This window comes from Sus scrofa, chromosome 1, assembly GCF_054392235.1.
Source record: "Sus scrofa isolate SSC_HxYL_T2T_F1_AM1 chromosome 1, Sscrofa_HxYL_maternal_Yorkshire_Landrace_v2.0, whole genome shotgun sequence".
In the NCBI taxonomy this organism is placed as follows: Eukaryota; Metazoa; Chordata; class Mammalia; order Artiodactyla; family Suidae; genus Sus; species Sus scrofa.
Genome location: NC_139383.1, coordinates 90,793,934 through 90,819,553, shown reverse-complemented (window position 1 = coordinate 90,819,553; position 25,620 = coordinate 90,793,934). Strand labels below are relative to the sequence as shown.

At 41.9% G+C, this 25,620-nt stretch overlaps 1 protein-coding gene across 4 annotated transcripts in view; it reads right to left on the bottom strand.

Annotated features, from left to right (window-relative positions):
• Positions 1–25,620, bottom strand: part of FILIP1 (filamin A interacting protein 1) — a 211,727-nt gene that overhangs the window by 14,762 nt on the left and 171,345 nt on the right. For 2 of the 4 annotated variants that reach the window (XM_021092321.2, XM_084964549.1), the window contains exons 5-6: positions 9,927–12,729; positions 4,684–5,511 (exon numbers count right to left, since the gene is read on the bottom strand). In XM_021092321.2, coding sequence (XP_020947980.1) covers positions 5,293–5,511; positions 9,927–12,729 — 3,022 coding nt within the window. In that variant the 3' untranslated portion in view covers positions 4,684–5,292. Of the gene's footprint in view, positions 1–4,683; positions 5,512–9,926; positions 12,730–25,620 lie in introns of those variants that run through there. The other 2 variants (XM_021092343.2, XM_021092328.2) reach the window with 2 other exon arrangements.

Below are 25,620 nucleotides of genomic sequence, written 5' to 3'. Positions count from 1 at the left end.
GAGGATGCGGGTTCGATCCCTGGCCTTGCTCAGTGGGTCAAGGATCTGGCATTGCCATGAGCTGCAGTGCAGGTTGCAGAGGCAGCTCAGATCTGGCATTGCCGTGGCTGTGGTGTAGGCTAGCAGCTTCAGTTCCAATTCAATCCCTAGCCTGGGAACTTCCATATACTGCAGGTGCACTCCTGAAAAGCAAAAAGAAAGAAAGAAAGAAAACAGAGAATTCAACATAGGCAGAAGGATAATAGGACAACAGCTGAGCAGCAAGCATAGAGCACAGGCATTCCAGACTAAGCAAGGAGGAAGAGGGCTGAACTATTAAGGCCTCCAAGGAAAAATATGGAGCTGATGTGTTTAAGTGCTTGGAAAAATTACTGATAGGTGTTTGGTAGATCTATTGGAGCATTTGGAAAAAATACAGATAGATACATAGAAAACCAATCAGATGGAAAATAACAGCAATTTGGAAGGGAGAAAAGTGGGAAGAGGAAGGGAACACAGTTGTAGCACACTGCTTGGCTCAGTGGGGAACAATATTTAAGTGTTCGTTTTAATAAACAGTATTAGGCAAATCAGGAAAAAATGTTCACATAAATAAATTTCCATTGTAAACATAAACAAATAAACATGCAAATTCTGGCTGCTGATTTATCAAAAAATGTCAGTATGATTAGTCACACAGGATTGGGAAAGAGAAAGAGAGGCGATGTGTGAGAGGACTAAATCCTCAAACATCAAAACCATAATGAGAAGAAAAAATATCTAAAAGTGATCAATAAGAAGTCAGAGTACAAATACATTATTTACAAATATGGAGATAAGTACCAAAAGAAACAGCTAAGAGTAAGAAATGATTTTCTCCAGGGAGCAGAACTGAGTTTGGAAAAAGAGGGGAGGGTGAGGTTGAGGAACAGCTATTTCCATCATCCTTTAGCACTGGATAACATTTTTAACTATGTACCTGAATTATTTTAGCCAAAAAAGTAATTAAAGAGTAAATGGGAAGGAGTTCCCATCGTGGCTCAGTGGAAATGAACCCTACTAGTATCCATGAGGATGTGGCTTCAATCCCTGGTCCTGCTCAGTGCGTTAAGTATCCTGTGTTGCTGTGGCTGTGGTTTAGGCCAGCAGCTGCAGCCCTGATTTGACTCGTAGCCTGGGAACTTCCATATGCTGCACCTGTGGCCCTAAAAAAAAAAGAAAAAAAAAAAAGAATAAATGAGGGAAGAGTGGAAATGGAGGCAGAGTGTACTGTCATGGGGCTCCGTGGGACAAAGAAGGAGGCAAGGCAGCAACTATAGAGACCCCACGACTGCAGAAAGAATTGTGCTGAAATGGAAGAGGCCAGAACATGGTTATATCCTACGTGGAGGTAACAAGTAGAAGGGAGAAGCTGAAAGAGCAGAGCTAACCAATGGAGGAGCCTGGAGGAAAGGTATGGCAAACACTGAACATTGTCTGGGTTGGGGAAGTTTTCGAATAATACATTCCTATTTACGGGGAAATGCTCTCTGTGCTCACTGTGTTACCTCTTCCTCTATCTCCATCCTCCTACCTCCCACATAAATGTCCCCTTCTTCTCTAATATCCCTGGGCATATTGGGATCAGGCAAGTCTCACTATCTCCCCAGTATTCAAAATTTCTGAAGAAATGAGGAATTCAAATCTTTGTACATCTTAACAATCTTGGACAGGTTTTCATTTCCCTGAAAGCATACTGCTCCCACACTGCACTTCAAAGGAATTTCTTCCTTTTTTTTTTTTTTTTTTTTTTGCTTTTTAGGGCCACATCCAAGGCATATGGAGGTTCCTGGGCTAAGAGTCTAATCGGAGCTACAGCTGCCAGCCTACACCACAGCTCATGGCAACACTGGATCCTTAACCCACTGAGTGAGGCCAGGGATTGAACCCGCAACCCCATGGTTCCCAGTCAGATTCATTTCTGCTGCACCACAATAGGAACTCCATCAAAGGTATTTCTTTACTTCTTTCTTAGAGACATTCAAGTGGAGCTCCCACTGTGGCATGGTGGGTTAAGGATCTGGCATTGCCACAGCTGTGGTGTAGGTCACAGCTTCAGCTCAAATTTGATCCCCAGCCTGGAAACTTCCATGTGCCACAGGTTCAGAAACACATGCACACACACCTCCTAACACAAAGCCAAAAAAAAAAAAAAAAAAAAAAACCATTTAAGTAAGAGCTCTGGTAACACCCAACCCTTAATGAATACTCTAAAATCCCCAGAGAGCCCAACTCCCACCTATTAACCTGTCCTTGCTGAAAATATAATAAAAATGCCAGAAGAAACTGAATGACTGTGTCTAAGCAGGTGACCTAGACAGGAAAGTTATTTCTAAGAAATGATAAATACCCTTTGGGCCATATCCTGTCTTGGACTGATTCTGGCACCACTCGCGCTATGTGGCCACCATCAGAGTGTGTGGGAACAGCCAACACAAGAACACGATTTCCAGGAGGGAATGACCCAGGCAGTCTCTGGAGCTGTGTGAGGTCCCCTAGCTGTCCCTTAGCACACTAAGATCTGTGGAGATGCACTCCTCCCTCCCAAGGATGGGACTGGAGAGCCGCTGTCCACAGCAATCCTAGAGAAGTCCGTTATTTCTTAGTTCGATATATAATACAATGTTCCAGGACAGCAAGAAGACTCTAATCTTTTAATCCCATCCACTCCTAAAAGCACATTAAATTGCATCTTAAAAATATATTCACAGATGGAAACTGGAGTTGGAGTGCCTTGAAGCCCCTCCACTTCCTATCCCCAGTGGATTTCATCTCTAAGATGCAGTTCAGAATAAAGCTATCCAATACATGTAGAGTTGGTCCTAAAATTACAAAGAAAAACTGCCCTGGTGGTTATTCTTTATCATTACTGAAAAGCAAATGTGTTGTGCTGCCAAGTTCTCTTAGCGGTTGTACTTTGCAGGTGGCTGAATTCCAAGATCCAGATTATAAACATCCTGTACATGCATGTTAAGCCCTTTGCAGCGCTCTCCGCCTGATGATGGTAGGAGCTTCTGGGCAGAACTGTTGCGAGCATGGTGGGAGCCAGTGAAAAAGCAAAAACAGCAGCAGAGACAGTTGATTAGGATAAAAGTCACCAAAGAACGGCAGGTAGAATCATAAAGAAAGCAATGTTTCATTCTCTTGACACTTTGGTTTGCTCAAATACAGCATGTTATGGTATAGTAAAATGAAAGAGCTTAAATGCCAGGGGTGGGGCGAGGAGAGAGGGGAGCATTTCAAAACCAGTTGAGTGTCCTGGTTTCTGAAAGGAATGATGTCCACTTTACAAAATAGGGGAAATTCCCTCTCAAAACAAACTAACAAAAAAAAAAAAAGTCAGTATTTGAAATGGCAAGCTCTCTTGTTTAAACGTGTTCAAAATCATATTGCATAGTCTTTTTTTCTCAACTTTCCTCTCCTACCTTGAAATTCCATTGTCAGGGCATGCATATCTATCATGGTTGCTCAACATTTTTAAATACATTTTCTGAGAATGGAGCTATAGGCAATGGTGATCTGATTCGGTGACTATGACTATCTTGTGAGGCATCTACCTCCATCCTATACAAATTAAGCCCAAGTTCTGCAAGAGACAGGAAGTCCAGTGTGGAAAGAAAGCAGGGGACAGCCTTTTTACCACGAAGCATGATGGTTCCTGGGCCAAAAACTGCTCATATAAGATATGACATCTACCCTTCCCCAGTCATCAAGAGCAGAGATTTCCAAATGATTTTGAAACCCTCACAATTGGGAAGTGGAAAATAGGAGTTCCTGTTGTGGCTCAGTGGTTAACAAACCCGTCTAGTATCCATGAGGATGAGGGTTCAATCCCTGGCCTTGCTCAGTGGGTTAAGGATCTGGCGTTGCTATGAGCTGTGGTGTAGGTCGCAGATGTAGCTTGGATCCTGAGTTGCCGTGGCTGTGGTATAGGCCAGCAGCTACAGCTCTGATTGGACCCCTAGTCTGGGAACCTCCATATGCTGTGAGTGAGACCCTAAAAGGACAAAAAAAATAAAAAATAAAGAGAAGTGGAAAGTTACAACCTGTAACTTAGTACTTATTGTTGTTGTAAAGTTCACCCCATTGGCTTAACGATTTCAACAAAGGTGCTACCTACATGAGACCTCAGATGCTAAGCTTTTAGCCTTGAGCTCATTTGTGGTTATTTGACTGCAAAGCACCATGTCCCCTTTAACATGGTTAATCTTCTCACAGACACTTGGCATTTTGCATTCACACACTCTTCATGCTTATGAAAACATGCTTAAAATTAATGACAATGATACAAGCATAAATAATAATAATATATTTCTCCATACCACGCCACACACCCTCACACCTGCACACACACACAACCATGAACTGTTTCTATACTTGCAAGTAAAAATCCACACTTAACTGTGAAAATGTTTCAGACCAATTAAGCTATGCATGATGTCATTTTATTTCTTGGCAACGACGCATCAAAATCTCCTTTCTGCTATTTTCTATCCATTACAACCTATGTTGAGATATAAAGCTTCCCTTTGGCAGCTCTATTCAAACTGCTCTACAATTTAAATCAGTTGCACACTTGACTAGAGTCTGAGTCTGATGCTAATGGCTCTAAAATTCCAAAATCTTTACAATACACACAGACACACACAAATAAGTAAAACTCTGTTTTTAGGATTCCACATTTCATTTTCATTTTATTTCACATTTAATTGTTTCCTGAAATCATCTCAGAGGCTTTTGTTTTTGCAAAACTTAAGAGGTCCAGGCCCTGTGATAACTAGATGTTTTTTGCTTTTTGTTTTTTAGCACATGAAGCAGATTTGGAATTTGATAGAGGCCAATTGTTAAAACTATTTCCTATTTCATAAGAGGGTTCTTGAAAAATCAATTACTGTGGAACCAGGCCTATGAAATTTGATTTTCAATTAGGAAATATGGGAGCTGGCTTGGGAGAAGATGTGATCCAGGACCCATCTCTTACTGGTTTAACTGATGGGTCCATTTTCTAGAATCAACACTGGGTCGAGAAGTCAGGCCCTGCCTTAGACCCAGCATCCCCCACAAAGCACAGCGCATACAGTAGTTTGGCTCATTAGTTCTGTTCTCCAGCATCAAAACAAATTCACAAAATAGGAAAGATACATGGCTGTTAGTTGATTATTTTATGAACAAGTCTTTAAAAAAAAACCTTAAATTAGTACATGTAAAGGGTTGGCATGAATGGACGGAGGTTCGCTCTCACAGCAGCGGAAGCCCCCTGCACAACATACCCCCTCAGCCACTGCCCTCAGCCCTTCCCCCTCCAGGAGAGGTGGCGCTGCCGGCCGCAGACTTCTTCAGCTCTATTTTCATAGACTGAGTCTCAGCTCGAGGCTCGAATTTGGTCAGATTTCCTGCTCCTGGGGCTGCCACTACTGGCTTTCCTGCTTTCATACCTTTTGACATAGGAATGCGGGTAGGGGTAGGTCGCTGGGATGACCCGTCTGGTCCAGACTGTAAGAGAGAGAAAAAAAGAAACACAAGGCCAGTGTTGGTGAGTTCCCCTTGGAGATGCCATCCATCTGAACCTAAGCAGGACTCCGACTCTTGGACCACATTCAGATGACCCCTCCCCAGGCAAGGTTATTGGGAGAAAGTTGGAGTAGATGTCCCATCCACCTTTTGCTCTCCAGAAACATCTTGGTCAGGAGTTCCTGTCATGGCACAGTAGAAACGAATCTGACTAGGAGCCATGAGATTGTGGGTTCGATCCCTGGCCTCGATCAGTGGGTTAAGGATCCAGTGTCTCTGTGAGCTGTGGTGTAGGTTGCAGTGTCTCCGCATTGCTGTGGCTGTGGTGTAGGCCGTCAGCTGTAGCTCCAATTTCATCCCTAGTCTGGGAACTTCCATATGCTGAGGATGCAGCCCTAAAAAGAAAAAAAAAAAAAAAAAAAAGAGAGAGAGAGAGAGAGAGAAACATCTCGGACAAACCTCCTTCCCTTCTCGACCTTCCCAAGCCCTGGACCTACTCCTCCTCCACCCTTACTGGAGGCAGCCTTCCTCCTATTTCAGAGAAAACACAGGCCAGCGGGTAGGAACTCAGGCACTTTTCCTCCCACTGCTCCCCAAGTCACCTCTTTTCTTGAGATTAAGCAGCTCTCCCTTCGCCTCCTAATGAAGCCAACACTTCTCATTTTTTATCGTCACTGCTGACCATGCCCTCCTCAAAATGCTCCCAAAACGCTCTTGTGGTGATTTCCTTACCTGGGCCTCACCCACTCTCCTCCTGTCTCTGATGATTCCTCTTCACTCTCGTCCTGACTCCTGGTTCTAGCCTGCCTGCCTTGGTGATGTTCAGTCCTCAGCCCTCTTCACTTTTCCCATTCACCCCGAGAATCACACCTGTTATCACCCATGTGTTGCAGGACCTTGAAACTTCAGTGCTCCCACTAAATACAGATTCCGTTTTCCAACTATGTGTTAGACATTTCCAGGGCCCCTCAGACAGGCATCTCAAATATAACCTGCCCCAAACATTACTTACCTTCTCCCTGAAACAGATGTCCCCCTGGATTTCTCACTTTATCCATCCCTACAGTTAAGCCAGTAATCTTAGAGCCACCCTCTATACTCGATTTGTCATGAAATCTTCCGTTCTGTCTTCAATATATTCAATCTATCTCTGGCCACTTTAGTACTACCATGGTTTAAGCCTATGCCATCTCCAGCCTAGAGAACTGCAGCAGCATCTTTGTCTTCAGTCTCTGTCTCCTCCAATTTGTCCTTTAAACTGCTTTAGAGACATCTAAAACCTAAATAATGCTGGGATTTTTTTGCTTGTTTCTTTCTTTTTTTGTCTTTTTGGGGTCGAACCACAGCATATGGAAGTTCCCAGGCTAGAAGTTGAATTGGAGCTGCAGCTGCTGGCCTACACCACAGCCACAGCAATGCAGGATCCGAGCTGCATCTGTGACCTTTGCCACAGCTTGCAGCAATGCCAGATATTTAACCCCCTGAGTGAAGCCAGGGATCAAACCTCCATCTGCATGGATACTAGTTGGGTTCTTAACCTGCTGAGCCACAACAGGAACTCAGATAATGTCATTTTTAAAAGCATTGCCCTTTTGATGGCTCCCTTTGTCTGCTCTCTAAGATTAAATGTCACTTTCTTTTTTCTTTCTGGCTGTGCCCGCAGCATATGGAATTTCCCGGGCCAGGGATTAGCAATGACCCAAGCCACTGCAGTGACAGCAACACCCGTCCCTTAACCCACTGAGCCACAAGGAAACTCTCTAAATGCAGGTACATCTTTAGTATCTGACCCCAGTGGCCTCTCCTATTCTGCACCTATATTTTGTCTCCAGGCCCAATTGCTATTGCACAAAGGGACTGTTCATGGGTCCCCAACATGCCAGCTCCTCCACACTGTCACACCTGGACACACCCTGTTCCTTTTACTACTCCTTCCCTTCTCTCTCTTGAAAATCTCTCTTTATCTGCCCCAAGCGAAGCCTTCTCTGGTGGTTTCTTTGTACAGATCGCTCTGTACACTGGAACCACTAGGTAGATACCAGTCCTGCTTCTCTTGCTAAGCCAAGAACATCTACAGCACCTAGCGCCAAGCCTAATGTGTGGCTAATATCCAATAAATGTTGAATAAATGCACATATGAACTAGTCACACTATTCAATTTCTAAAAGAGATATCCCAAACTTTTTGTTATCCTTGATTTTATGGGATCTGACATACCTGAAGTATGTGGGCCATCATATAGGCCTTAGAAATCTTAGGCATTTGTTTTGGAATCCTATAGGATTTATTTTACTTTAATTTAATTTAACCTAACATTTTATTTTTATTTTTATTTATTTTATTTGGCCCTGGCTGCACCATGCAGAAGTTCCTGGGCCAGGGATCAAACCCAAGCCACAGCAGTGACAACAATGAATCCTTTTTTTTTTTTTTTTTTTTTTGTCTTTTTGTCTTTTTAGGGTCACACCACAGCATATGGAGGTTCCCAGGCTAGGGGTCCAATCGAAGCTACAGGTGCTGGCCTACACCACAGCCACAGCAACTCGGGATCCAAGCTGTGTCTGCGACCTACACCACAGCTCATGGCAACGCTGGATCCTTAACTCACTCAGCAAGGCCAGGGATCGAATCTGAAACCTCACGGTTCCTAGTCAGATTCGTTAACCAGTGAGCCATGATGGGAACTCCAACGATGAATCCTTAACCACTAGGTTACCAGGGTACTCCATGGGCTTTACTAAGTAGTCCAAAATGTTGCTGCAGAAGGTAAGCCTATCTTGATCTGACCCTTAAAATGCGAGTAAGATGTTTCAGCACAAAATCTGTTCTAAACAACAATTACACTTCCATCATCTTTTATGAAAGTCCAGGCTATGCTCTGTGTTGCCTAAAAAGCAGTATTGAGTTGAGAATGGTGAGCAGTTCTGAATGCTATTTGGCTTGTGTAGAGCCAATAACCAAAACTTTTACTGGCAAAGCAGTTAGTAACTCACACTTTGAAAGCCTGTCTTGGGTCTACACTTGTTCACAGAGAACTGAAGTAAATTATAGTGAAGATGTGGGGGAATAAGCCACAGTTTCTATACCTAAATAATAAGTTCCCTATCTTTCTTAAGAATTTTCAACATATGCTGTAGAATTTGTTTAGAGACTAGGAATCATAATTTCTAGTCTAATTAGTTTATTATCTAAATAGAAGATGGTTTTCTATAATTTCATTTACCAATTGTCCCCAATAAATGAAGACAATCAATAGGGATATTCTGAAAAATAGGATTTATTTTTAAGTTCTGGATTTTATAGTTTGGACATACTTTTTCATAATCCTTCATTTAGCCTTCCAGATGGTATTAAATAAATATTTATCACGCATCTGCTCTCTACATAATACTATGAATAAAATATACTGTGTATACATATAAACTCACTTTTTTTACTTTTAAAAAAGGTTTTGATATAATAATCTTAACCTTACTTTGAACTAAAATATGACTACAGTCATACACAAATGTGTATTGAAGATTTTAGGTTATAGAAATACAACCCAGAAACAATTTTTTTTTCTGCATATTGACCATTTTTCACCGGTCTCCATTTTTAAAAGCACTTTAAACATAAAAATCATATTTTAAACCTTATTACCATAGGCAAAATTGCAAAGAGGCCATCCTTGCAAGGATTTTTGGAATCTCCATAATTTACATGAAAAAAAGAAATTATCCCTTAAAAAACTTCACTCTTTATTTTGTGGCTGAACTTGGCTGCACCCATGGTACATGGAAGTTCCCTGGCCAGGGACTGAATCCAGCGGCAGCTGCAACTGCCCTAAGTGGCAATTGTGGGCAACCACTGATCCTTTAACCCAATTCTTTAACCCCCGGGGCCAGGGATCAATACAAGCTGGTGCAGTCAAAGATTCTTAACCCACTGTGGCACAGTGGGAACTCCTATCCCTTAAAATGAGCTCCAATGAATAAAATATCAGGCCCCTTTTTATTCTCATTTCTTTTTTGCCATTTCTTGGGCCACTCCCACGGCATACGGAGGTTCCCAGGCTAGGGGTCTAATCGGAGCTGGTAGCCACTGGCCTACGCCAGAGCCACAGCAACGTGGAATCCCAGCCGCATCTTCGACCTACACACCAGCTCACGGCAACCCCGGATCCTTAACCCACTGAGCAAGGCCAGGGATCGAACCCACAACCTCATGGTTCCTAGTTGGATTCGTTAACCACTGAGCCACGACGGGAACTCCTATTCTCATTTCTTGGTGTAGATGGTCCCCTAGGAAACATCTTGGAGGGGGCTCTGGCATATGCAGGTGTTTCGCTGGGTTTGGACGCTGGGTTTTTCTCCCCTGCTCCACCCGGCCTGAACTCTGGACCCTCCTCTACTCACCACTGACTGGGTTCCTCGGGCAGACGAGGTTGTGACTGGTGTGATGGTGATGGTGCTGGTCACTTTGCTGGCACCCGGGCGTGAGGACAGATGGTTCCTGGGAGAGCGAAGGACCGTGCCAGTGGCCACCTCCTTTTCAGCTGTCACGCTGACAGGTCGGACAGTAATCACTGGACTTGCTCCTTCAGCTGACGTCCCAGGGGAGCGCTTAAACTGAGAACCCAAATGAATATGAATTTTATTGTCTTCCGTGGTTATGATGTTGGCATTGGAGTTGTACTTCCGGACTGGAGCTGGAACAGTCTGCTTCTCTGGGGTGACTTTGAGGACAGTCCTTCCCATGGGCATTTCCTGGGGTTCTGGAGGGATGATCTCAGCTGGGGCAGCGGCTGTGGACACCGTCATGATTTGGATGGGGGATGTGGGCCTGTCTGCAAACGCCCCTCTTCCACTTTCCGGGGCTTTCTCTCTGGAAAACGTAGTAATTGTGACAGGGGACGTGTCTCGCTCTGTGCCGAGAGTAGCATCTCCACTTTTTTGTTTTTGAGACATGACATTGGGTGATGGAATAATGGTTATCCTCGGTTTCTGATTCCCTAAGGTAGGAATGACGGTGGTACTAGAAAAAAATTCTTCCGCTGTGGGGCTTGTTATCTCCAAGGTTGCGGTGCTGTTCTCGTGGTCTGGGGTCACTCGGATGTGCAAGGGCTGGCCCTGCTTGGGTGAAAGAACCAGCTCTCCCGGGTGCCCTGGACTGGGGTTTGTTCGCGGTCCTTTCTCTGGAGTCATTGGGGGTCCATTTTCTCTTTTTCTCATCCACGGAATCCAAGACTTCCGCATGGTGAGCTCGTTGGCCGCTGGCGGATACCTGTCGAGAACCGAGGAACGTTCCATGGGTTTCTTTAGTCCCACCTGTCGAAGGTTACTCATGATGTGATTTTCCTCTTGGAAGGATTTCCGAATAAACACGGCTGGTGTCTCCTCCTCTGCAGCCTCGCTGCTGACAGCATCTGTCTGGACGCCCGTGGATGTCACGGGAATGTCCACCATCCTCCTGCCGTTCACACTGGGTCTAAGGGCACGGCTGTAACGCTTGGAAAGCTCCAGCTCCTTGGTCAGATGCAGGACCTCCTGCCCCATGTTTTTGTTCTTATTTTCTTCTTCCATAAACCTTTGTTGAAGGACGGAATAATCCACCTGGAGCTGAGAAAGCTGATCTTCCTTGTTCATTAATTCATGGATCTTCTCTTTAAGAGCTTGCACTTCGGCTTTTAAGTCCCGGCTCTTGGCTTCTTCCAGCCGAAATCTGTGTCTCAGCTCAGCTTCCTGGCTCACAGCCTCACCTTTCTCTATGGCTTTGTTCTTGGCCATTTGGTGTTTTATCTCCTCCAGTTGTTGAGACAGGAAATTTGCCTTGTCCTGCTCGGTTCTAAATTTCTGCTCCAGCTGATCGTACTCATCCTCTGTCTTCATCAAATCTCCTTCAACCACCTCCAGTTGCTGGAGACGCTTCTTCAGTCTCTCAATTTCGAGGGTTAGTTCCTTAATTTTGTTATCTTCTGGGCAGGTGAGTTCAGGGCCTTTTCGAGACCGACCTCTTGTTATTTCTCTTTCCACTTCCTCTATCCCATCAAGTCTTTTCTTTAATAAGTCAACACTGCAGCTCAATTCAGAGGATTTTTCTTCTTCACTTTTCAGTTTCCCAAGTAACTCATCTCTCTCTTTTGTCAAATTGTATACCTTTTCCTCCATTTCAGATTTCAGTTTTAAAAGCTTCTTACTTTCTTCAATGAGTTTTTCAGTTACATCCATAACCTTTCCTTGTTCCACCTTAAAATTTTTATTGAGTCCATCCACTTTTCTTTCTTCTTGCTTTATTTTTTCCATCATATTTTTCCTTTCATCCACCAGCATGACAGTAAATGACTTCAGCTTGGTGAGATCATCTTTTAGGCTTAATTCAGCCTTTTCCAGTCTACTTTCTGAACATTCTAGCTCTTTAACCCGACTCTTGACCACCTCCAGTTCATTGAGCAGGTCCTTGGTTAAGTTCTTTTCTTTCTCCAGATTTAAATGCAGCTGGGTACACTCAGATTTACTCTTGCTAAAGGCTTCTTCCAGTTTCTCCAGTTCAGACATTCTCTTCTGTAACTTCTCAACCTCAAGTTTGAGCTCACGGCTGTGGTGTTCTTCCTCCTGCAGCTTCTTTCTCAGTTCCCTGCACTGGGATTCAGTTTTCGTAATCTCCTCATCCTTACCCTCCATCTCAAGGACACGCTTCCGTAGATTTTCCACTTCCGCCATGAGGGTGGAGTTGCCACATTCCCCTTTGGCGATTTTATCTCTGAGTTCCTGAAGCTCTTCCTCCGCCTTCTGCAGATTTCTGTTGGTCTCTTCCAGCTCCTCGATTCTCTGGGTCAGACCCACCACCTTGAGTCTGAGTTGCCTGTTGTGAGATTCCTGATTGACCAACTTTGCGTTCATCTCTTCATGCTCCTGGGAAAACCTTGAAGCCTTGTGTTCAAAATCAACTTCCAACTTGAGCAATTTCTGTCTGTCTTCTTTGGATTTGGAAGTAATGGCTTTGAGCTTTTCTTCTTCTTCCCTCAGCTTCTGAGTCAGGTCCTGTACTTTCTGGCTTTGTAGGCCAAGTTGCTCAATATGCATTTGCCTTTCATCCACCAGCATGAGTGCAAAGGACTTGAGTTTCACAAGCTCATCTCTCAGTTTGTTGAGCCGCTTAGCGTTTTCCTTTTCTTTGCGGGCTTGGTAAGCCTTTTCTTGTTCAAGGAGTTTTTTCAACCTAGAAAATAAAATATATTAAAATAGTCTGTGTTATTATTTTAATAATTATATGTTATACTTTATATATTATGTAATATATAAGTAATATTTCTTATAAATATTGAGATTAATCAGAAATAAATTTGTCTTAAATATTAACTAAAAATAATATGCTTTTACAAGAAATCCCTTATCAATTACTAAAATATAAAGGTTTAGTAAATAGCCATTAATGAAACTAATCAGAAATCAAGATGCTGATTACTGATAGTGAAGGGTAGCAACTAGAAGGGGGCCTGAAGAGGGCCTTTTATTTTTTCTTTTTAGGGCATCACCTGTGGCATATGGAAGTTTTCAGGCTAGGGGTGGAATTGGAGCTGCAGCTGCAGGCTTACACCATAGCCACAGCAATGGTGGGTTCTGAGCTGAGTCTGTGACCTACACCTCAGCTTGGGGCAATGCTGGATCCTTAACCCCATGATTGAGGCCAGGGATCATACCTGAATCCTCGTGGATACCAGTTGGATTCTTCACCCACTGTGCCACAACAGGAACTCCTCTTTTTTTTTTTTTTTTTTTGGAGAGGTTTTTTTAGGTACCAGTTTCTGTTTCATAATTTGCATGCCTGTTACACAGAATTGTTCAGCTCATGAAATTTCAGTAAGTTGAACACTGATGATATCAATGCCTTTCTGCCTACATATCATACTTCAATAATATAACCCTTCAGCAAACTTGGGTTTTGCCATCGCAAAGATTTTTCTTAAAATTTTATGGCTGTACCCCTGGCATACGAAGGTTCCCAGGTCAGGGATACTAGTCAGGTTCATAACCTACTGAGCCACAATGGGAACTCCAAACTTGTACCACTTTTTACTAGCTCTTTTTAATTATCTATCAAACAAAGTTAATATTATAATTACATTTACCATATGTAATGTAAGAATGCCCTTAGTAATTTATGCTTGTAAGAAAAGCAAGTTATAATCACTTATCTATTTGTTGTAAGTAAATTTTTTCTTTCAATATATTTTGAACTTTATTCTGAATGATTTATTTCCAATTTATGACTAGATGAGTCAAGTAAATAGAAGTTAATATTTTCATACTGCATTGTGCAAGAAATGGATATATACAGAGAAACTATTTATAATCAAATCCAGTGTCAGATAATTACTGTAGAAATGGCTCTGCTGATGTCATTAAGATTTTTCAATAAATTTATTTTTATAAAATACACCCTTGTGTCTAAGCATCCATTAATTAAAATCCATAACTTCCAACCCATTATGACTTTATTCCTAAAATAAAAGAAAAATATTTTCAAATCCTACAGCCTGGCATGAGCAATACTGTAGTAGTTTTACTAATTGTGCTTATTACATGTGTAAAATGGCATTTTATTGATTATCTTTTTACTTGAAATCAAAGCAATTGAAATGTCCCAGAACTATAGAGTAAGAGAGATTTTAAGGGATATTTTCAAATTCCTTGATCTTAACTAGATAGTCAGAGGTAAATTCACTAAAAAAACCCCACAAAAACTGCCTTTGACTTTAAAACTTAAAGTGTTAAAACTTCTAAAAATATTTGTTGAAGAATATTATGCCTCTGTGCTATTAAAAGCAGAGGGTTGGAGTGGCTAAAACCTAGGCTTTGGGGTCAGATATAGACAAATCTGAATTTTAGTCCTGCTGTTTTCTAACTGTAACCTCTGGCCAGTCACTGAACTGCTTAATAACCCTCAGTTTTCTAGTTTGCATAGGAAGAAGCAAGGGATATTAATAGCCCCCTTACAGGTTGTTCTGAAAATTGAGGCAAAAGAAGTAAAGAGAATGACATATAGACACAATACATGGGTATAGTAAGACACAAAAACACATGGATCTGGAGAGTATGCTGTTCCCACCATATGGAAAGTCTGTTAATGCTGTTTTTTTTTGTTTTGTTTTGTTTTGTTTTTTTCTAACTTTTTAGGGCCGTACCTGCAGTGTATGGAAGTTCCAAGGCTAGGGATCCAATTGGAGCTACAGCTACTGGCCTACAACCCAGCCACAGTAACACAGGGATCAAACCTGAGTCCTCATGAATACTAGTCAGGCTCATTACCACTGAGCCATGATGGGAACTCCCAGTTATAATACTTTTCATGTTTAATCTCTAACTACTTTTATGTCATTATCCTGTCTTTGATGGTAAAACCTGGGACACTGATGTTTCAGCCAGAGAAAAGGAGAGGGCTTCTGATCCATAGACAATCCTGTGATCCAGGGAACTTGTGAACCTTGGAACTTGGCTTCCACAAAACCACATTTTTTCAGGCCCTCTTACCTGTGATTATTTCTCTTTTTCTAAGTCTATTAAATTCTTTCTCTTTTCTACCGCACCTTAAACCATTCTCATCTGTAAAGTAGATCTAACAGCAATACACAGCCCATTCTTTTCCCAGTTGGTGTAGCTGAGGGTGAGATGCAGGACTTAGTAAATTTATATGGCTCAGTTGGGACAGTCTGCAAAGAGTCTTCCTTGCAAACAACCTGCACTCAACTTTCTACAGGCCAGGCATAAGGGCTGGGGAGGATGGGATACATTGTGAAGAATTTGCAAAAGATAACATGAACTTTGTGACTGCTCACTCACTGGAAGGAAGAGAGAGAGAGAAAAAAAATATCTACTTCAATGCTTTGAATCTGAATAATTGCAAATGATATGTAAACCAGCTGTGAAGGAAAAAAATAAAAATCACTAAGAAAAATTGCAAATAATAGTACCTTTAACAGAAATAAGAAAAACAGGTGAGAAAGGGTATCAGCAGAAATTGAACGATAGTTAACAATATTGTATTGTACACTTAAAAAAATTTTAAGGAGTTCCTGTGGTGGCTCAGTGGTTAACAAATCCGACTAGGAACCATGAGGATGCAGGTTCGATCCCTGGCCTTGCCCAGTGGGCTAAGGATCCGGTGTTGCCATGAGCTGTGGTGTAGGTTGCAGACATGGCTCACATTCTGCATTGCTGTGGCTCTGGTGTAGGCCAGCAGCTGCAGCTTTGATTGGACCCCTAGCCTGCGAACCTCCATATGCCGGGGGTGCAGCCCTAGAAAAGACAAAAACACCAAAAAAAAATTTTTTTTTAAGAGGGTAGATCTCATGTTAACTGATTTTTACCATGATTAAACAAACAAATAAACATGCCAACAGTTAGAAATATAGTGTTTTGGAGGAAAGTCCTATAAATTGCACAGCTCATGTACACCTTAACCCATTATCCTAATGCCTTTCCATTGTCATCATTCCAGTCCAAGTCCCAAGGATCTTTTGCTGATAATTCTGCAATAGTCTCTAAACTGGGCCCCTCACAACTTCAGCTGTGCCACTTGTTAGCAGTATGATCTTGGACAAGTTATATAACCTATCAGTGTATTTCACTTTCCTCACTTATAATTGAGCAAAATAGTACCTAAATCATAAGGTTGGTGTGAGGTACATATCAGCTAAAAAATGGAAAGCACTTATGGCAGTGCCTAACCCATAGTAACTACAGCTAAAACTATACTATATTATAAATTTATAATTATATTGTTATTATATTCCATTTATTATATTCCATTTATATCATCATCATTACTACTTACTCTGACCCAAATTTGGATGTGGTTATATCACTCCCTGGCTTTCCATCGTTTCCTATTGCTCTAGGAATAAAGGCATGATGAAGTCCACACCATGGCCCAGCCTGATGTGATTTCTGACTACGACACAGCCATAGCAACCCCAGATCTGAGCCGCATCTTTGACCTACACCACAGCTCACAGCAACACCGGATCCATAACCCATTGAGTGAGGCCAAGGATCAAACTCTAAACCTCATGGTTCCTAGTCGGATTCATTTCTGCTGTGCCATGACAGGAATTCCTGGGTTTTTATTTTAATAAAGGAGGTGATAGGCCCTTAGATGTGGAAATAAATGTGATCTCCAAAGGAGAAACTATACATAGAGAGAAAGGAAAGGATGGAGAAAAAGCTTTGGGAAGTGCCCAAAAATAAAGGGTAAAAAGAATGAGGAGGCTCTATACAATGCCTGTTGGTCCAGAGAGAGAGGAAGAAAGATACAAGCATAGAGCCACAGAATAACACAGGAGTGCCAAAGAAAGACGGCAATTGTCTCCACTTATCTACCTTTCCAGTCAATCAGGCATTCTACTTTCAGGTGTTTTTTTTTTTTTCCTTCCTACATACCTAGAACTCTTCATTTTCACAGGAAACAAGCATTCAGGAACATTATCATATCATTGTGTAACTACTCAGAAAACATAACAACTATGGCATATTGTGTCTCTTTTCCAAACAATTTTCTAATAGTTAACAATTTAATTAGTTAATTGGCTTTTTAGGGCCAAACCTGTATGATATGGAAGTTCCCAGGCTAGGGAGGTTGAACGGCGCTGCAGCTACCACCCTACACCAAGCCACAGCAATGAGGGATCCAAGCTGCATCTTTGCCCTATACCACAGCTCATAGCAACACCAGATCCTTAACCCACTGAGGGAGGCCAGGGATCCAACCTGAATCCCCATGGATACTAGTCACTAGTCGGGTTTGTTACTGCTGAGCCACAATGGGAACTCCACAATTTCATTTTAAATAATTAATTTGCTCTATGTTACGGGGCATCATTTCCCTGTAATTATGCTATTGAAGGAGCAAAATAAGAGGCTGATGATGCTATTTGTGCCCACTGGTCCTACCATTTCCCTCTGCTTTCCTTTCTCCTCTCTACCCATCCTGCCTTTTTTTAACCACACCCTGCTTCTAAGCATATTAACATAAGAAAGAAACAAACCAGAAGGCCAAAACTAAGAAGATGGATTAGTTCCCTAATTCTCATCAGCAGTTACAGGCAGAGCCTTAAGTATCCTGAAATCAAATTTATTCTTGGCAATTCTTAATTTCCTGCAAGCATTTTATCTTATTTAGAGGACAAAAGGAGGATAATAATCTAATAGATTTTTCAAAATTCTCTTGCCTTTCTTTTTCTTTTCTTTTCTTTTCTTTTTTTTTTTGGCCCCCACACACGACATATGGAGGTTCCCAGGCTAGGAGTCAAATTGGAGCTGTTAGTTAATTGGCTTTTTAGGGCCAAACCTGTATGATATGGAAGTTCCCAGGCTAGGGAGGTTGAATCGGAGCTGCAGCTGCCACCCTACACCAAGCCACAGCAATGAGGGATCCAAGCTGCCTACACCACAGCAATAGCAATACAGTGATTCAAGTTGTGTCTCTGACCTACACCACAGCTCATGGCAACACCAGATCCTTATCTCACTGAGCAAGGCCAGGGATCGAACCGGCATCTCATGGATACTAGTCAGATTCATTTCTGCTAAGCCACGATGGGAACTCCCTCTCTTGCCTTTCTTAATAAATGTATTCCTCATTTCTCTTTCATATCAAATAAAACTGTATTTTTTTAACTTGCAAGTTTGTCATTTGTAAACATGTTCAGAAATTCAATTATTTTCAGCTAGAAGACATTACTTGTGTAGGTCCAAACATTCTGAATGTTTATGGTGCACACATTTATCAAGACTCTCAAAATGTATAATTAATATTGCTTAATATTATAATATATAAATTATATGTCAATAAAAAGATATTAACAAAAATAATATTAAAAGACCCGGAAAGTGTTCTGACATGTCAGATAATGTATTTATTGTAAACAAATACATTAGAATAACTTAAAATATCATAGAACATATAAAATAGGTTATTAATCTTAAGGCAGAAAGAGGTGAAAGCAGAAACTGAACCTACACCTCCGTGGTGACCAGAAACGCTGCAGTGGGATTCTTAACTCACTGCGCCATGATGGGAACTCTGGTTCTTAACATTTTTAATGGCTTGTAAAACATAACAAAGAAGATGAGATTGACCCTCTATGTGGCCTGCAAAGCCTAAAATAGGAGGGAGTCCAGTAGAAACAGCAGTAAAAGCATAGAATTGGGAAGTAGACCCAACAGTTACATATCAAGTGTGGGATCACTATGGGAGAGGCAGGAAAATGTCCCTTGTTTTCACTTAAACTCAAATTTAAGGAAAACTTCTCTCACTGGATATGCCAACATGGTTCTCAGTGCAAATCACAAGTTGGGTAATTCGGGAGAAACAGCTGGAGGAGAAGGTCATGATGCTCAGAAAGGGCACCTCAACTTTGAGGTTGTTGAGATCCTACAGTGAAATGCTTATCGGTAGCCTGGAGTTCAGGAGATGAATCTGGGCCAAAGATACAGACTGGGAGTGTCCACTGACTGGTACAACCGAAGGCCTTGGGAAAGGATGAGATGAGTTAGAGGTGTGAGACATCAGAGAGAGAAAGGGGCAAGGACAGAAAAAGACACTGAGACAAGAAACACTGAGGAATTTAATGCGAGCCTGAATGGGGACAGCGAGAGTCAAGAGGGAATCCAGGCAATGCTGGTGGGCTTGCAGATGCCAGGAGTGCAGAGAGAAGCATAAGGAAGAGGTCATGTCCATGGTGCAAGACTCTGGGGCGGGGGGCAAGTGAGAGGCAAGGTAATGTCTGTTGTTTTCACTGGAATTCAAACTTAAGGGAACCTTCCCCTGGATATGTCAATACAGATATCATCAGGATTTCATGCAAGCAGTTTTAGTGGAACTTGGGCACAAAGTACACACAGATTAAAGCTTAGCCAGAGAAAAACCAAGAGGGGGAAAAAATGGAGACAAGTATCTGAGACTAATTATTTGAGACCCTGATTGTAAAAGGAAGGAGAAGCAGGGACGTGGACACAGGAAAAACAGCTAGAGCAGGGATGACATTTTTAACCTCTTATATGCATGAGAGATATTAGCACATTCCACTTGAAAGCTTTTTTTTTCATTATAGGAATTGTCCAGTTCATAAATGATGATAGAATAATAAAGAGGTAATGATAAAATACCACCATTTTGCAAGCCCCAGTGAAATGATGGGTACAGGAAATGCTCGCCAGTGTCTCCCAAGAAAAGACAGCCAGGAGCTTCCTTGTGGAATTTGTGTTCCCAACGCAGTGGGTTAAGGATCTGGCGTTGTCTCTGCTGCAGCCAGGTTGCTGCTGTGGCATGGGTTTGATCCCTGTCCCAGGAACTTCCACATGCCACAGATGAGGCCAAAAAAAAAAAAAAAAAAATAGACATAGAGCAAGCTAGAAACTGTATGCATGTGAATAAATCTCCACTCAAGAAACATTCTTATCAAAACATTGAAACTAAATCATATCAGGCTCCTATAAATAATTATTGTTTATAGAAAAGACAGGGCAAGAAGCATATTAAATGACATTGTGATGATACAAGCAGAAAAATCTGAAATGTAGTGGAGTATACAGGATTTTTAAAACCTATTGTTTTCAATAAATTGCAAGAAGAAAAGAGTGGGTGAGGGGAAACCATAGATTAAAAGAAATTTAAAAGATATACCAATCAATCAATTATAATGTATTTGGATCCTCATTCAACTTTTTTTTTTTTTTTTTTTTCTTTTTAGGGCTGCATCTGCAGCATATGGAAGTTCCCAGGCTAAGGTTCAAATTGGAGCTACAGCCGCTGGCCTACACCACAGCCACAGCAACTCTGGATTTGAGCCACATCTGCGACCTACACCACAGCTCACCTCAACGCTGGATCCTTAGCCCACTGAACAAGGCCAGGGATCAAACCTGCATCCTCATGGATCCTAGTTGGGTTCGTTAACTGCTGAGCCATGAAGGGAACTCCTCATTCACATTTTTTAAAAATGAGAAAATTGGAAAAATTATGTTAAGGAATTATTCTTCAAATCTAAGTATGATAAAGGATTCTGACAATGTTTTTAAAAAGGACTCATATTTTAGATATTCATATTGAAATATTTATGAATGAAATATGGCTAGAATTTACATCAAAATAATCTAGGGGATTTAGGATGGAGGAAATCAGACTTGTCATGAGTTAATTAATTATTAAAGGTAATTGCTGGGTTCTTAAGAGGGGGTTCATTATGTTAGACTCCAAGGCCCCTTTGAGGAGACTGAACTCAAAGCCTTTGGCCAAGACAATGGAGGTCCTATTGTGGCTCAGCGTAAATAAATGTGACTAATATCCATGAGGTCACAGGATCTATCCCTGGTCTCAGTGGATTAAGGATCCGGCATTGCCATGAGCTTGAAGACAGGGCTTGGAACTGGCATTGCTGTGGCTGTGGTGTAGGCAGGCGGCTACAGCTCTGATTAGACCCCTAGCCTGGGAATCTCCATATGCCCATAGGCCACAAGTTAGGTCCTAAAAAAAAAGAGAGAGAGAGGGAGAGAGAAGAATTACCAGACCCTTATCATCACCCCACCCATCTCGTTGTAATGTCCCTTCCCCCACACTGAACAACCAGGTCTAGCAGACATAACCTCCAGGGATTCTTCTGGGAACTTCTGTATAACCTGTCTCCCCTGCAAATAAAGTATCCTGCCTGAGACCAATCAGAAGATCAAATATGCCCCACACAGAGGCCAATCAACACTCAGCCCTCCCTCATACACAGTGGGCTAGGGCAGGAAGAATCAGGCCCCCATTTGGTCCACAGATGGGGCTATAGGGAAAACCCAACTGTAAGGCTGGGCCAGTCCCTACTTGTGGGGCGGCCCGCCCTCTCTAAGAGTATATTTTTCTTTAATAAACTTACTATAATGCACCCACTGTTTCAATTCTTTGCTACTGGCAGGCGAGAACCAAAGAAAACAATGCAGCCCTAACAATTATACACTTCTTTTTATTTCTGTAGATGTTTGAAATGTTCCATAATAAAAATTTAACCCCCTTTTGTAATCTTTAGCTTTGCACCATCCAAGTCTCAGCTACTTTGGCCTCTGGTCATATTTTTACTTTCCTTCCAGGACCACATGACTCTCATATTTCTGTGATTATGGGAGATTCCTTCATCCTGTTCCATGTTTACAAAATTAAGCTTGTTAGAGATTTCTACTTTTTCTTCCTCACTGGGATCCGTTTATGCTTCCTCAAACTTACCCTAGAAAAAGCACCTCATTCTGTTCTAAATTTGTTAATTTACCTGTCCTTTTAGAGTCTAAGGATCAATCATTTTGGAGGGGAGAGGAAAGTTGTTTTTAAACCTTCTCCCAGTTATCCGTCTTTGAAATAAACACCTTCTCTAGAACACTTGCCAGTCTGTGCTCCTGGAAACTCAGGGTCACACCAGGCTGTAGTGGCCCTGATTTTCTCACATTTCTTCCTTGAAAGTAAATCATGTAAGATTTTTCACAGATCTTTTTCTTCGACTTTCTTGATACTCCAAATTTTTTCAACCCTTTCTCCACATTTCTCAGCCTTAGCCCCAGAGCTGCTCTTTGCTTCCTTTCGACGTGGTCACTTGTCACCATCTTAATCCAACAGACCCCACTTGAAACCTTGACTGTTACCCTAGGTTTGTTTCTCAGCCAGACCAGGCTAGTTCCTCTTGTCACTATTACCTTCCCCATCCACTGTTTTTGTTCTTCTCCCACTCTCCCTGTGTGTATGCCTCTCTTTTAAGAGAAAAGGCAGATTAAAACTAACAGGGGCGCAGTAGTAATTAAAGATGAATGAGCCTCAGGAGAGTCAAGCTTGTATGCAGTCTGAAGTCTTCGATCATAATGCATGTTTCTTCCCCAACTGGAGCAGATAGTACAGAAGTAAGCAGCTTGGTAACATGATAGGACATGGTTTTACCGAATGACTTAGGAAGAAGGGTTACTTTTTCACAAATCACCTCAGTCCAAGATGGTGACTATTATAATTACCCAGAATTATTCTAAAGTCCCTGGTATACTGTACATAGCTGGGATGAGGTAGAGGAGGCTGGGCTGGGCAGGGGCAGAGTTGGCTCCTGTCCTCACTGGGAATTTTGATATTTTTGTTCATAATGGATTTTTTTTGCATTAATTTTTTTTTTTTTTTTTTTTTTTGGCCGCCCCCGCAGCATGAGAAAGTTCCTGGGCCAGGGATTGAACTCACATTGCAGTTGTAGCCTTCATGACAGCTGGATCATTAACTAACTGCACCCTGGGGAATTTTCTTGCATTAACTTTAATTTTTAAAGACAGTACATTAAAATATTGCATATCTTGATTACTAAGTTTGGAATTCCCAATGTGGCTCAGTGGGTTAAGGACCTGACTTAGTCTCTGTGAAGATTCAGGTTTGATCCCTGGCCTCACTAAGTGGGTTAAGGATGCAGCATTGCCACAAGCTGCAGCATAGGTCACAGACACAGCTTGGATCCATTGTTGCCGTGGCTGTGGTATAGGCCTATCGCTGCAGCTCTGATTCAACCCCTTGCCCAGGAACTTCCATATGCTGCAGGTGCAGCCATAAAAAGAAGAAAAAAAATGAGGATTGAGTTTTTTGTGTCTTAAATATGTGCCTGAGGTGAGAGTCTTATTTACCTTATCCCAGTCCCAGCCCTGGGCACTAAGTGCTAATCCTTTTTTTTTATATATAATGAAATGGTGGATCCTTTATAATATGGCATAGACTTTGGAGTTTTGTTTCCATTTTGTGTTGATTAGAAGTGGAGATGACCTTACAAAAGCCCTTGTGTGTTTTTCTTTTCCCCTGTTGGAAAGACCAGCAGTATGGCAGCGTATCTATTTCACTTCAAACATTTGACCCTAACCCAGTAAGTGCGATAGGGGCCTAGCTCACTTACTCTGATGAAAAAGAACTTGGTGATACAGATTAAAAGGAAAGAAAAGGAAATCAGTAAACTTTTTGCTTTTATGAACTGCAAGAAAAGACCTTGAACTTATACATACATGCTAATTTAAATTTATGAATTCCATATTCAAATAAGTCACTTACTGGAGTTCCTGTGGTGTCTCAGCAGTATTGAACCTGACTAGTATCCATGAAGATATGGCTTTGATCCCTGGCCTTGCTCAGTGGATTAAGGATCTGGCATTGCCATAAGCTGTGGTATAGGTCACAGAGAAGGCTAGGATCTGGCATTGCTGTGACTGTGGCATAGGCCTTCAGCTGCAGCTGTGATTTGACCCTTAGCCTGGGAACTTCCATATGCTGCAGGTGTGGCCCTCAAAGGCAAAAAAATAAAATAAAAAATAAAATAATAAAATAAATCACCTACTGTATTACTAGTAAATAGCTCTTAGTCACTGTAGAAATTAAAGTCTAAGGAATTGTTTGGTTTTGCCCCAAACCTTTGAAACTACTGATAGTAGCATGGAGAACAAGCTACTTGAGAACAAGCTTTCTAATCATATGCTCTTGTATGAAGTTGCCTGACTCATACAGAATTTAGCCATGATTCACTAATTCACTCAACAATTCAACAAAGATGTGTTGAAGACCCTACCACTGTCAAATAATGTATCAGGTGCTTGGAATAAATAAATAAGTTGCAAGGATATTTATGCTTTAAATACAGGCTGCTGGGGGCCATGTCAGGGTAGAGATGTGATTGGAAGAAGTAATTGCTCAAAGCTTTTGTAATTGTTGTTTTCAGTGCTGTCCCCCTTCTGTCGGGGGTATCCCATATGGCCTCTTTGGTGGCCCTCCTCTCTAGGGAATCAGTCCCATGCTGAGATGCCTGGCTTGATATGCTAAATGAGGACCGGATTTCAGCCCCTATTCCTTTTTGGGCAGGGGCTACCGACTGCACAACACAGGCCCTCATCCCAGGGATTCTTTCTCTTTCAGGTTTCAGTTCATATCTGTCCCTGAGAGAGGCATTGTCTGACGGCCTACTTAACACAGCTTCCCCAGGCCCGCCCCCCGTCATTCCTTCCCTTTCACTATCTCACATTATCCAGTTCATCTATTTGTGTATTGAGACTTGTCTATTTTTCCCCCTCTCTACAGAACAAAAGTCCTGTGAGAGCAAAGCCCAGGGCTCACTCTCAGCCACCCCCCAGTGCAGTTCCTAACACACAGTAGATGCTCAATCAGTTTTTGCTCAATGAATGAATGAATAAATGAATCCCCCTGATCAAGAATGGGGAAATGTTGCACCAGGGAGAGGGAAATGAGCACGCAAACACAAGAAAACAGATCTAATTCCAATCAGCAGAGCCAGCCTCCAAGTACACAGGAGGAGGTGGGGCAATGTCAAGGGATAAGATGCCAATGGAAGGTGGGGTCAGGCCTTGGAGCAGAGCAGCATGAATGTTATCCTAAGGAGTCAGGCACCATCCTGAGGGGGGAGGTACAGAGTTGAAGGACCTTAAGAGCGGTGATAGTTAAAACGTCAGTACTGGAGAGTCTGCTGACCAAGGAGGTGCACAGATGACAGAAAGGGGAGACTAGAGGCAGGGAGACAGTTATGTACCTACTGCAAATTCCCAAGCCAGAAAAAGAGAACAAGACTAAGATCACACTGCAATATGAGAAAAGGAGATTGCAGGATGAGTTAGGATGTAGACCTGTCTGGTTTGGGTGACTAACTGAATGTGAAGTTTCCTGCATTTTGACATGAATGACTGTGTGAGTGATGGTGTCCACTCTGTGACCACACTGGCTCCATGAGCATCACAATCCAGCCGAATGGTCTAACCGGTACAATGGGGACTCTTAGGGAGATGGTTAAGATGGACAGATTGCCCAGTTTTTCCCCGAGGGCATAACTATCTTTTTGAAAAAGCCAACTCAACTGAATCAGCATGACAAAGGTTTAGGTCTTCTCTAGAAATCCAACTTTTTGAAACATTTTCTTTTAGATTTCAATTTTCTTCATCTTTGGGGAAAAAAAAGTATAGTTTTCTCTTATAAGCTTATGAGGGATGCAAATTTTTTTAACTCAATGAATTTTACTACCTTTATAGTTGTATGGTGATCATCATAACCCAATTTTATAGCATTTCCATC